This window comes from Gymnogyps californianus, chromosome Z (assembly GCF_018139145.2).
Source record: "Gymnogyps californianus isolate 813 chromosome Z, ASM1813914v2, whole genome shotgun sequence".
Taxonomy (NCBI): Eukaryota; Metazoa; Chordata; class Aves; order Accipitriformes; family Cathartidae; genus Gymnogyps; species Gymnogyps californianus.
This window is the reverse complement of record NC_059500.1, coordinates 62358462-62371974: the sequence shown is the minus strand read 5'-3', so window position 1 is coordinate 62371974 and position 13513 is coordinate 62358462. Positions and strand designations below refer to the sequence as shown.

The 13513-nt window shown below is 34.6% G+C and overlaps 1 protein-coding gene across 3 annotated transcripts in view; it reads left to right on the top strand.

Annotated features, from left to right (window-relative positions):
* The window catches only part of IPO11 (importin 11), a 105136-nt gene that overhangs the window by 28793 nt on the left and 62830 nt on the right, over window positions 1-13513 (top strand). For all 3 annotated transcript variants that reach the window (XM_050913475.1, XM_050913474.1, XM_050913476.1), the window contains exons 8-17: window positions 1779-1911; window positions 2866-2924; window positions 3783-3831; window positions 5549-5619; window positions 6987-7179; window positions 8671-8823; window positions 9090-9133; window positions 10032-10122; window positions 11606-11653; window positions 12304-12409. In XM_050913475.1, the coding sequence (XP_050769432.1) occupies window positions 1779-1911; window positions 2866-2924; window positions 3783-3831; window positions 5549-5619; window positions 6987-7179; window positions 8671-8823; window positions 9090-9133; window positions 10032-10122; window positions 11606-11653; window positions 12304-12409 (947 nt within the window). The remainder of the gene's footprint in view (window positions 1-1778; window positions 1912-2865; window positions 2925-3782; window positions 3832-5548; window positions 5620-6986; window positions 7180-8670; window positions 8824-9089; window positions 9134-10031; window positions 10123-11605; window positions 11654-12303; window positions 12410-13513) is intronic.

Sequence of the window (13513 nt, the reverse complement as noted above, 5' to 3'; positions counted from 1 at the left end):
TTGGCCCTGGTTTTGGAAGAATGCTGTTATATTTTTATAATTTATGTGAAAACCTTTTTTTTTTTTTTTTTTTTCTGAAACTGAACTTCTGCACAACTTCTATCTTAAACTAGAAGCACTTTTCTTTACAGTTCTACCACAAAGTACAAGAAGGTTTTGGGTACCTTCTCTGCTGCTGGATACACACCATTTAGTTTAGTCTCTCTGTTGAACTGCAGTGAGGGCTTTTATGATTGTTCTGATTTCTTTGCTGCTTTGGAGATTGCTGAATCTTTGAAATATGGTCATAAATAGGAATCTTGAATAGCAATCCTCAAGATCATTGGCAGCCTATGAAATCCAATGTTGAACAGGTCTGCCATCTTTGCTTTTACTGTTAATATTCATCATTAACAGCTTTCATTTATGAAGATATTTCATATTTGTTCTTTAGCTTGGGTATCTTTCTACCACCACCAGCAGGCTTTGCCTATTTTACTGACTAGAGAAATTTAAGACAGCCTAGCCCCATGACTAGGTCTTTAGGTCCTGCAGTAATACAAATTATAATTGCTAGTTGAATGACTTCAAATGTAAAAATGTTCTGGATCCTCCTAACAGAAACTGTGTGTATCTGTGGTTCTGTCCCCCCAATTTTTAATAAAGCAATTATTGTTTTAATTTTTTTTAGTACTAAGGTACACAGATCGGATGACAAACAAATGGGTTTATCCAGAGTATATTCTACTATTAGGACTATTATTGCTGCTTTGAATTGGTTGGGTTTTTTTATCTGAGTTGTTACTGCTTATGGTTATTATTGGTGTATTCTATTTAAGAGACACCCCCCCAATACCCAAAGTCAAGCCCCGAAACATGAGTAGGTTGAAACTATTGATAAATATTCAGTGATGTGTTTTTGCAACTCCATGAATGTGTCATTGAATAATTATCAAGAGTTTCTACTGTCTCACCTTTACTCAGTCAGGAGTAACCAAATAAACAGGTCATATGTGCTTTTGATTCCATCGATGTAATCTGTAGCAGACTAAGTGCAGTTTCTTCCTTAACTATGAAGCTGTCAAGTGCTACCATAACTGAATGAAAAATTCTTTATCTTCTGTTTATACTTCAGATAGCTTTATCAGGTAAGCACTGTTTGGAAACTAACGTGAATTAAGTTTGAGATTTGTTCAGTGCTAGCTGATTAGAAACTATTTGTCATTCTATATTTTAAATAATTTAAGGCAAAAGGTCAGGGTTTGCAGCCATCAAGAAAATTGTTAGTTTCAGTGTAGGCGTTGTTCAATACTATTTTTATTAGAGATAGGCATGTAACTGCTAACTGTGTCCCAGAGCAAGCTGACTCAGATATTAACAATGCTGTAAGACAAACAGTTTAAGTCTTGTGGGAAAGGAAGTGATGAGGAGAGCTGATAGTTTTTTGAAGCCTCATACCGTATTATAGACCTGTGGCTGTATTTAATGAAAATCAGGTAAGAAAGGAGGCCTAAATAGTTATCTTTAAAGTGGTAGAGTCATAGATCTAGTAGTCAGGGAAGCACGTGAGTCTATCGTAACATCTTCAAGTTAAGACAACATATTTTTCTGGAAAACATCTTTGGATCAGTACAACTCAGTACAACAAAGAAACAAGTGAAACACTGTGGCCCGTGATACACAAGAAGAGGGATTAAATAATTTAACAATCTAAACTGGCCTTTAAAATTTAGGAATTTATTATGCTATAGCCAAATTCAGGAAATCTAATATATTGTTGGTCTTTCTTCCTTTTGCAGCTTGCATCAAGTATTTATAGCTTTGCGTGTTCCTTGTGGAATCATCATACCGATACGTTCCTACAGCAAGTTTGTACAGGGGATGAAGCTGCAGCCACAAATTCACTAGAAAGAACCTTGTTGTCGTTGAAAGGTAATAATATAGAATGATATTAAATATAAGGAATCAAATATGTTTCTTCACAGTGAACGAGTAAGACTTCTTTGGTAAAGAGTTAGCATTCTCCAACAAAGCCATGCCCATTGGGAAAACCAGTAATCTTGGTTTATTTTATCTGTACCTTTAGCAAGGTGGAAGGAGGATTGTTCACACAGAAGGGGGAGAAGGTACTCTTGTTTCTCAGTATGTACCACTGTGATATGCACGTTGTAAGAAGTCAAAGTCTAGGAAGTGGGAAAGTGGAGGGCATAATGGTGCTTTTTTACATGTGTTGTAATTTAAGCTTGTATCTGCTTGTCTTCAGGCACTTAACTGGGGAAGCTGAGCTATGAATTTTGTTGCATTAAGTTCACCTTGTGTTCAGTGAAGAGGTAGCCTTAGCAGTCAGTTTAGATTTTAGGTTGATGCTCAAGTACTTATCAGTGGGATGAATACATATCCTTACTGTACTTTTCTCTTTGAAGAATTGAGATATTTGTGTGCAGTGCTTGCAATGTAGATGATACCTGTCTTGAATCGTTTCAGAAGGTGCAGCATGCAGCTTCTCTGGGTTATTGGCAGTGATAAACCTGAGAAGATTCATAAGATGGCTTATGTGCCCTGGTTGACTGTATTTGGCCCTTTTCCTGCTGCAGAACCTTTCAGAGGTTGAATACTGACAGCTTTTGCAGAATTTTTCTTGATTCAGTAATTCTTGGAGTGCTCTTCATTATTTTACACATAATGTATGGAATTTTCAAGTAATTTAAAGAAGATTAGATTCATGTTAGCTATGGTTGAGGCATCCAAAGGCCCGAAATTAAATGTACTTTTTAATATGGAGAATTGGAAGAAAGGCACAGCAATGGTAATTGTAATCGTGTTCTGAAGTCTGTTGGAACAAGGGCTGAGAAATATCTACACAAGTAACTTTTTTTTTTCCCCTAGTGCTTCGTAAACTGACAGTCCATGGGTTTGTAGAACCTCATTGGAGTGTAGAGGTGATGGTAAGTGACATATATCTGTTTCTAGTTCTAGATTAGAAATCTTTTGTGATGATTTCAGGTGTTGTTAGAGCTATGTTTAAAAATTGTTGAAAGGCACACACTTGTGTTATGTGAAGGCAGATCAAGCGACATGCTCTCAAAGTTGTCCTCCCATCAGTTAAGAACTGTCAGATCCTAGATAGATCCTAAACATTGTGACACTAATGGCATGATGTTTAAAAAAAGAAAAGGTGCCCCTTGCAATTTACATGTCACATGATAGTGACACCCCTGTTGCCTACTGAAAGATGTCTTATATGTACACTCCCTCATCATTTGAAGAGGATGTTTTCACTTGATGGTGAAGGTAATGACGTATTTGTCCTATCAAATTCTATTGATAGAATTTGTCTGAGATGAAAGCCTGTGGTATGCAACCCATCTAGGGGGAAAAAAAAGAAGAAAGAAACCCAAGCATCTCCCTTAACCCCAAACACTGCCTGCTTCGCTGGAGGAGTTGGGTACCAACGACCTACATCTTAAACTAGGAAGTTGAGAACAGGAAAGAACTGGCTAAGCAGATTGTAAAGCATATGTCTGTATTTACCTCTACCTCCTTCTATTAGAGATGCTATGCTGTTTGCGTGGTACTAATAAGGTCAGTTTGGATCATCTATGCAGTCTGCTAGCTAGCTAATTATTTGTTTCATGAGGAAATTGTTTGTCCAAGATAATAAGTTAGTTCCGTTAAAAGGGGTAAGGTGATGTCTGAGCTAGTAAACATCTGAACTGACTTCAGTTTGACTCAACTTTTTTCTCATAATACAGTGCAAAATAAGCTTCACCTTTAAAAGACACATATACTTTTATATTTTTCAGGGTTTTTTACATGCAGTGTTCGAACGGCTGAAACAGTTTCTGGAGTGTAGTAAGTATCTGGATATTTTTCCTTGTCTTGGTTGTTAAATACTAGAAGCTGGATGAAAACCTAATACAGTTTAGTGCATTATCAATAATCATTTAGGTACAAGATATTTTGTATAAGTGTAAAGCTATAACTTTAAATGCTGCTGAAACTGTCAGAAAAGACTTCAGTAAAAATGTCCTTTTGTATCAACAGACTAAAATCCCACCAAAATTATACTTGGTGTGATAATGCCCATGAAAAAATAAATATCTTCAGCCATGGATTGACAAAGTATCCATATTCAAATATGTAGATGCTACTGCTAAAACCCAGATCATCTTGAGTTTTCTTCTTTGGGAGAGTTTTATGTTTTTTCTTTTTTCCTGGAGTTTGCCATGTATTTTGATACATGTCAAATGGGAAATAAAGACCACAGTCAGCTGTATGTACTTTATAACTGTAAGAGTAGTAGTCTGAGACAGGCAACCACAGGTTAACACAGTCAACAGAAATGCAAGCATCATTGGCAGGTGTTTAGTGCTTTTGCAGGGAAGTTACGTGAAGCAAGCAAAAAGGAGATGTTCAGCAGTGTTGGATCTGAACTCACTTCTCTTCTTGCTTGTACACTTGTAGTAGACCTGGTGCAAGCCATTCATTCATTTGAAGCCTGTCAGGTCATTCTTTTAGGAATCAACACCACTTTTTCTGAGAACACGTCTAAACTGAGTAGAAAGAATTTTTTGATGTAAGTGAAGGTACGTGGCTCAGGAGCCTGTGCTTAGGTGAGAGGGGCTGATATGGGCTCTGAGCCTCGTTTCTAGAAAACATGGAAGCTGCCACTGTGTTAAATGCCAGAATAAAATACCTTTTTTGCTCTTCTAAAATGCAGGCTTCTTTGCATGCAACTGTTTGCCCCTTCTACTATATTATAGTCATGCTCTTTCTGGCCCTTCTTTCATTTTTGGCAAGATAGTTGCCTAGCTTTAACAGACTGAATGAAGGCCATCCCGTCCTGAAGCTTGGTGGTTATCATAGTCCTGTAGAACATGAGGACTGTGGGGTTTGAATGTCCTAAGATAAGAACTGAGCTGAACCTTCCCATTTCCACTTTTCTAATTGATAAGTTGTTTTGCAAAAGCTGGCACCACTACCTTACAAGATTAGTGTTTACATTTATTATATCATGGTTTTTGCCTGTATGCCTTCATTATGGTTCTTCTTGTTTTTCACTTTTTTTGTAAAAGCTTTATCTGTTTTTTGTAAATTCAGAATGTTTTCCAGTGTCCATAATCAATTATTTTTAAGGTGGAGTTTCTAGAAAAGCACATAGTATTATGTAGTAAGAATATACCATAGTCTTAATAAAAGGGCATTTTCATCTTTTCAGTGCTTTTTTACTTATTGTCTGTGGTAGCATTTGCTTGCATTATTTTAACTGTCTTTTAGCACTGAGTTGTCTGTAATGATGTCCCAATTGTTTTATTCTGATCAGTTACAGTGAACGTCACTGCAGCTGAGAGAAACGGTTAAAGATTTTTTTTTTTTCTTTTTCCCGGTACTCATTACCTTGGATTTGACTTTGAGTTTATTCTGCCATAGAACTTTTTTCTGGCTGCCGTAATCCCTGAACTACATATAAAACAAGTTGTTCTCCAGTATTAATTGTTTAAAACTTAACTATCCAGAAAGAAAAGGAAAGTCTGAAAAAATGATAGTTGTTAAATATCTGATTTACCAGGTAGAAGTATAAGAGCAGAAAACGTATGCAGAGATCGTCTAGAAAAGACTATAATTCTGTTCACTAAAGTGGTAAGTAAATTCTCCATTCAGTTACTGAATAGTTTACCGTTCTGGAGGAGCAGTCCCCATTCAGATATGTATGTGCCTTAAAATCAGTAGGTTTCAGATCTTTTAAAGAAATGGAAGGTACTGCAACTTAAAACTTCTTTGTTATAAAATACATTTTTGAAATTTTTTTGAAGAAAAGGGTGTCTGTTTACTCATGCTGACATAAGTTGCAGGAGCGAAGAATACATTTCCTTAGCTCAAGCAAAATTAAATGCATTCCATCTGTAAATTATTTAGCTAGAATTTTGCTCAAAAGAGAATTGTGGAAGTTTTGCTAAAACATTGGTATCAGCATTGATGAATAAAGAAGAGATAAACTTTTCATCCTGTCTTTTATAATTAGTTAGATTGCTATTTCTAAGGCCGTGTTGGTTCTATCGAATAACTGGCCACTTTCAGTTTATTGAAAGAAAATAAACAAAAAACTCTCTTACCTTCTGTGACTTTTGTATTATACTTTTGGAGTTGTCAGCTAATTCTGTGCAACCATTAATTGCATATATTATCGGAAGGTAATTTGAGCATTGTCACTTGCTCTGTTTTTAAAAGAATTCCCATTGTTTTCAGATTCTATTTGGGGGCTGTGGATCTTATTTAAATATTCAGCCTAATTATCAGAAGTGGGAGGCACCTGTCGGCTTCACCAAAATTGAGCTGAAGGTGCTCTGACCCAACATTTTTAGTCTTTGTCATAGTACTTCTTTCCTTGAACTAACAAGCAAAGTAGTGAGGCATGTGCATCTTTTTTCATAGACCTGAGGAGAAAATACACTTTATTAATAGGTAATCTACCAGCTGTAGAAATTCAGATGCAAGAATTTAGGTTTAGGCATTTTTGCAGTAGTAGAGGAGATTAAAGGAATTGACCAGTGTGTTCTAGACCCCTAGTTAGAAAAGCTAAGCTGAAGAAGCAAGTGCTTGTACTGCAGTGGAGCAGGAGAAAAAAGAATAAAAAGTTATTTCCCTCATGCCTCTTTTACTTACAATAATTCTAATAAGGATGAATTATCTGCTAAAATGTTCAGGGTTTTAAGTGTGGCTGATATGTTTTATATACTGTATTGCTAGCAAGCTGGTCTAGTTGAAAATGGGTATTGTTCCTTAAAAAAAGGTAATTTTGAACATGAATCAAGAATTTCAGGGCAAAATAATGCTTCATTAACCATTAATACTGATCTCTTCCTAATATCCTGTCTGTGTTCAGTTTTCTTTTCTATAGTTTTATATAAATTGACACTTGTTTTTGAAAACTATGAAAGCATTTAATAAGACTTGCACAAAAAGTGATTTGATTTCTCTTTCTTGTCTTCTGCTTTCTTAATTTTTAGCTTTTGGACTTCCTGGATCAACATCCTTTTTCATTCACCCCTTTGATTCAGAGGTCACTGGAGTTTGCTGTAAGCTATGTTTTCACAGAGGCTGGTGAAGGAATTGTATTTGAGCGGTTTATTGTACAGTGCATGAATCTCATTAAGATGATTGTAAAAAATTATGCGTACAAGCCATCCAAAAATATTGAAGGTATGTTGCTACTTACTAAAACCATTTTTTGTATCTTGAGAAACATTTTGCTAGTTGTTCCCAACAGTGAAACTGCTTTGAGACATTCTTTTGAAGCACTTAATGTTTTAATAGTAATGTATTGTTCGGTCTCTATATTGATAATTCTTATTTTGATTGTTAAAGTATTAATATATATTGACATTGACTTGCTAAAGTAATTTTAAATACACAAGAGTGTGAATATCTTTCCTTTGTTTATTGTTTTAGTTTTCATTGAACTCATTTTAAAAAGTATTGAGGTATGGAATTTGGCTGATTTCCATGAAATGGTTGGATGCATCTTTCCCTTGAGAAATGTTTGATAAAATGGGGATTTGCTGTAGTTAATTAATGCCAGTGCTCTGAAATAAAGAAACACAGTGAATTTGACATGCAGTTGAATATAAAGCAGTTTATATGTTTGGCTTTGTAGGACTGTGTTTCATTCTGAATCTTCATACTCTGCTGTATGTATGGATAATGAAAAACAGAATTGAACTATATTAAAAAAACCCAACCTATCTTTCACATTAGTTTGATATTTGGCAATGACTAGATAATTAGCATTCTCTTTTGAAATTTGAAACAAAAAAAAACGTTTCATGAACATACTGGTATGTGTCAGAGAGATTACACAAACCGAACATTTAACATTCTTCAAAATATTGATGTATTTCAGTGTTATTCCATAATTTTATGATACATTTGAATGTCCTAAATCCACTGATTATTAAGAGAAATTTCTACTTGCAAAAGTTCATAGTTGTGTTTGAATTTTTGAAATAGAAATGTGGTCACTTGAAGCAAGAAGAGTGTAGCACATTCTGATAAAAGCTAGCACTTGACTTTTTGAGAACTGGGTGATTAAAAAAAAATTAAAATAGTTTATTTTTCTTAATTTCTGACTGACATACAGTGTTTGTGTTGGTTGTATAGCATACAGTATTTGGTTTTATTGCTGCTTTCTTTAACCAATATTAACTCCTAAAAACTTACTCCTAACTAACTCCTAAATTAACTCCTAACCCAATTTACTTTTAAGATTGTATTTGGATAAATTTTCTGAATAGGTATAAATGAAACTTTGAGTTCTGTGTGTTTTTAAATTCGGAAATGCTAAAAAAAACCCAAAAAACCAAAAACAAAAACAGCACATAAACAGTTTTTCTTTTCATCTACATAGTAGCTGAAAAGCATTATAAATACTTTGTGAAGCCCTAACGACCCTTCAGTCTAATTGTGCTGTTAGAGAACTCTCTTAAAAGCAAATTAATTTGGGAGGTTAACTTGCTTAAAAAAATACCACCTGAAAGTGTGTTATGAAAGTCTGCCATGAAAATGTATTTTTTCTTTTTTTTTCTCTGAGGATAAGAATTTCTTATCTATTGATTTATTTCTAATTTTACTAGACTACTGTTTGATTATTAAGCCACTTAATTGTAATTTGGAATTTTCTATGTTTTATTTCAGATAGCAGTCCTGAAACTCTTGAAGCACATAAGATAAAGACAGCATTTTTCACATATCCAACACTAATGGAAATATGTAGGAGATTAGTCACTCACTATTTCCTGCTGACAAAGGAAGAATTAACCATGTGGGAAGAGGACCCAGAAGGCTTCAGTAAGAAATGTGTTGTATAGTTGGTTGCAGTTTATTTAGATATTGGTATAAAAGTTTCGTATCTGCATTGCCTCTACAAGTTGCTTACTGCAATATTGGGTGTTTTATTTTCTGCAGTTTCGTTACATGGACAAATATTCCCTCTAGAGATTGTTTTCATAACAAGAGATTTCTCAGTAGTCTATGATACCCACATATCTAAATACTAAACTTTATTTGAACCACAGTTGAAATAATACTTTTTCCTTTTCTTTGTGAAATAATAGCTGTAGAAGAGACAGGAGGAGATTCTTGGAAGTACAGTCTCAGAGTAAGTGTTTCAATTTGAAATAAAATCATTCAACATTTCTGGATGCATTTCTTGATAGTCTTGTAACCAAGAGAGATGATATTTGGTAGAAAGATAAGCTCGTGCATTTCAAAAAAATCTTTACTTAAAGAAATTTCATTAGAATTAGTATAAATTAACTTTGTTCCTTTATCAATGTTCAAACATGCTGAAATATAGTGGAAACTATGCACTTCATGTTTTAGGAGGGAGGGAAAAGGAGTTTGCTTCAGCATTTGTATTGTGTAGTATCTGATGGTGATTAAACCCAGTAGAATTTGTCTCTTCCTTAAAATGGTAACTGATATTATCACTTGTGACTTTGTTAGTAGATCTGATAAATAAAGAAAGTTTCAGATGCATCTATATTCGCATTTTAGTTCAGATCGAAAGTATGCTGTTGTAGTGAATCTCCCAATTATCGCTGCTGTGGTTTGCTTTGCAGAGAGATCTCAACGTTTATTTGCTGGGTTACTTTCATTTTAAAACTCAAAAACCCAACCCTGTGCATCTAGCGTGTTCCAAGTGCAAATGGGTATTCAGTTCAGATGACTCAACTAGAGCTAATCCAAAAAGAAACCGTGACATACCTACAGTGTGGTCACTGGCTCCTCAACACCAGCTATTTTGCTCCACAGATCCATTGTTCTTCTACCGCAGAACAGGTTGATACAGATACAGCCATCAAACTCTTGCTAGAGTTAAGCATACTGTATAGTAGGAAGAGTGATATTTCATATATTACTAATTTTGCTACAGTATGTTGCATTTTAAATTATGACCTTTGGTGCGAGGTATTCAGCACTTAAAATTTTAGCATAAAATTATTTTAATTGCCTTTATTTTGATAGATTCTAAACCAGATCTTTTAATTTTTCAGCCATGCACAGAAGTTCTTTTTATTGATATTTTCCATGAATATAATCAGACTCTTACCCCTGTGCTTTTAGAAATGGTTCGCAGTCTACAAGGTAAGTTCTTTAAAAAATAAAGGAACTGTAAAATGTAGAATTCTTTCCACTCGCTTTTGTCAACTGTTAAACAATTTTACCTTGTGATATCTAATTTTATATAGTGCATTCACTCTGTATTTTTGAAAGAACATGTTAATATTTTGAAATTATTTCTAAACCTACCATAAGGAAAATGCAATGTGTATCTAGGAAGAGGAAATCCTAAGGATTCTTTACGTTTCATCATAACTCTTTTAGATGACTGACAAAGATTGGAGCATTTCTGCTTTCATGGGGTTTCAGGCTTTCTTGAGAAGATCGACAAGCTTAATAAATTCTGTACGTTGTTTTTTACTGGGAACTTCCTGTTCAAATGTTGCAAGGCAGTTTATGGTAATTCTGCCATGTGTCTGCAAAAATCCTGGGGAAAAAACCTTTAAATAAAAAAGTTCAAGTCATGCTGTCATTTTGGAGAGTCTAGAGGACTTTCCAAATCTGAAGAATCTGCTTTAAAAATTTAGTGTTTTTCTGTATGAAGACTGAGGTCTTCATAGACTGAGGAATGATTCAAGTTTTCTTTCTATTCTGTTCGATGAGTCTATGATTCTTCACCCCAAACTAAGTTTTCTAGTGGCCAAGAAAGACAATGAGTGGTAGCTGCCGCTTTCTTTTCCCTGTCATTTCAGCTTAGGTTGTTTCCCCAGGTTGTATCTCACCTGACTTACAGTATTTTATATTTGAACTTAACAGAATGGATCAGTACATTCTATTAAATAGAAATAAATACTCATTTTCTGAGGGTGGTTTCTGACTTCACAGAATCTCTTCATAAAATACTTTGTGTATGTAAGTTTCAGGATAGCTTGCTGTGCTGTGATACTAGGAATGGTAAAAGGTTCCTTACAACAGGGTTGACAGTTATTTTGTTTTCCAAGAATTACGGAAGTTAATACTTCCATGCTAAAAGGTACACATACACTTTATTTTTTGCTCCTGAAGCCCCTAGTAGCCATTTCTGGATGTTTTCAACTTGAGAGTTACTGTTGAAGTACTAGATGATGTTAAGAATTCATTAATTCTTAAGATTTTGGAAAATCTTTACTTAAACATTTTAAGTACACATGCACATGTATATGAAGTATATAGGAACTAGGTCTAGGACTTTGTTGGAAATAGTACCATGTGGTCAACAGTCTTCAGCAATTCGCAGGTTTTGAGTCTGTTAATTTAAAATACATGCTTCTGACTTACTTGCATGTTGCTTTTAAAAATGTTCAACTCCGAAGAAGTCAGTCAAAAATGCGGTATGAAAGCAGAGGTTTGATTTTAGTATATTCACTGAAGAAAGTATCGAAACTGAAATAACCGAACTTGTGAATAAAACAAAAATAGCAAAGCAGTCCTAATTCACAGCATGCTTACTTAAAGTGCGTAAGTGCAAAGGTGCTTGTGTTCTTTGTTTTAGTTACACTTTTTTCTTTATTTTATCTTTGTCTTGTAGGATCTACCAACATGGAAGATACCAGTGCTATACTGATTAAAGATGCTGGTAAATTAAATTTTACTTTACCTTTGAAGTAACAGAGCCACTTTTGTGTATGTGCTTGACTACTTAGAAATTATATGAAGAATTTGCAACTTTTTTTTTTAAGACATTTGGAAAGTAGGACCTAAATCCTGTTTCTCCTTTCACTTGATGTCAGTCTTCACTTTTCAAAGTGCTTATGTAAAAATACGGTGCTTTTTTCAGCTTTTTTGTGAAACAAACCCTTAGACAATCTCCCTTACTCTTCTGTCCTTTCCTCTCTGCAAATAAATGAGCTACAGTGCTTCCATGGAGATACTCTGTCCATTTTGCAAGTAAGGAGATTTTATGGCAAAAGAAAAGAATTGTCTAAGACCTCTGATGGAACCATTCTTGATGTTAGAATAAGATCTTCATTGTTCTTACAGCTTTTAACTATTTTCAAGAGTCTGAATTTTCTTCTGTAATACCTTTCTTTTAGTAGGATTTCCTCCAGAGTTCCCTTCACCATAGTCTGATAATATCTTTCTTCAGAAACATATCCTTTAGTTCTATTTTCTTTATTATGTTCAGGTTATCAAAAATGTTTTTTGAAACTTAAATTAGTCTGATTATTTAGTATTAAAAATTCAACATTTAAGCAAACAATAAGCATAACTATTGTTTTTCCCCAGTGTATAATGCGGTTGGACTGGCTGCTTATGAACTATTTGATAGTGTGGATTTTGATCAGTGGTTTAAAAATCAACTATTAGCAGAACTACAGGTTTCTCATAACAGGTAAACACCGCGGTTTGTTACGCCTTCATCATTTAAATATGAACTGTTGATACAAATCTGGTATGATACAATGTCTAATAATTGCAGACCTGAAAAATACTCAATATTTAACATATCCACTAAATGAGCAGAGTATATGTATGAAATACATATAGATAACTGATACAGTCACAGAAGTGACAGTGTTCCTGACAGTTTCTGTTTAAATTGCTGTGTGGTGGATACTTCCAGTGTTCTGTAAAAATATAAGTCTGTCCTCATGCATATATTTGAGTTGACTAAACTTCTCAAGACAACCATCTTTGCTCATTTAAAGATAGATAGTTAGGCCTCCTGAGACCCCAGAGCCCTTTAGGTAGCAAAGTCCAACTGAAATATGTGGAAATAGTCTCTGTAAAACTGTAGCTTAGCCAAAATAGTGATTTGTTCTTCTCTACTAGTTTAAATGCAAGCTGTGTGAAGTTATCTGTAACTTCAGTTAATTTTGCCAGCAATAAAGTGGGGAAGTAAGGATTTGGGTTGTGTTGTAAAGTGTGAATGATTACAGGCTGGTTCTACATAAAGGGTATTATATAGACCATCTGCTGTGGGTTTTCCTTCTCTCCAAGGTCCCCTTCACTTGGATGGCCTTCACAAGTACCTTTTTTTTTGTTTAGCAGGTATCATAGGGTATTTTGAAAGATCAGTTTTGGCATCTCAGTACAGACTGAGCTGTCCATCTCTACAACTGAGTAGAAGACAGTGTTCTTCCCTGTTCCTCAAACTGTCACTCTTCCCTCCGGGGAAGGACAGTGACTGCTATTGTATGTGCTAATCCTCATCAGATGAGTTCCAAATCACCCTTTGACTCAGAATAAGCATGTCCTGTTTTTCTCATCAGAGTCGTTAGCAGTGACCCTTGTGTCCTTTGAAGAATTTTACTATTTTTTCTTCTACATTTGCGATTTATCTTACCAGACATAATTGTTATCTGAAATATAAACTAATTTGTTTGCTAATACCCTTAGGAGCTACTGTAAATTGTAAATGATTTTCCGTAATGAGTTGCTAGCCAGCTTTTCTTTATTTCCAAATGCCAGTTGTGAACACTTCCTTTACAAATAC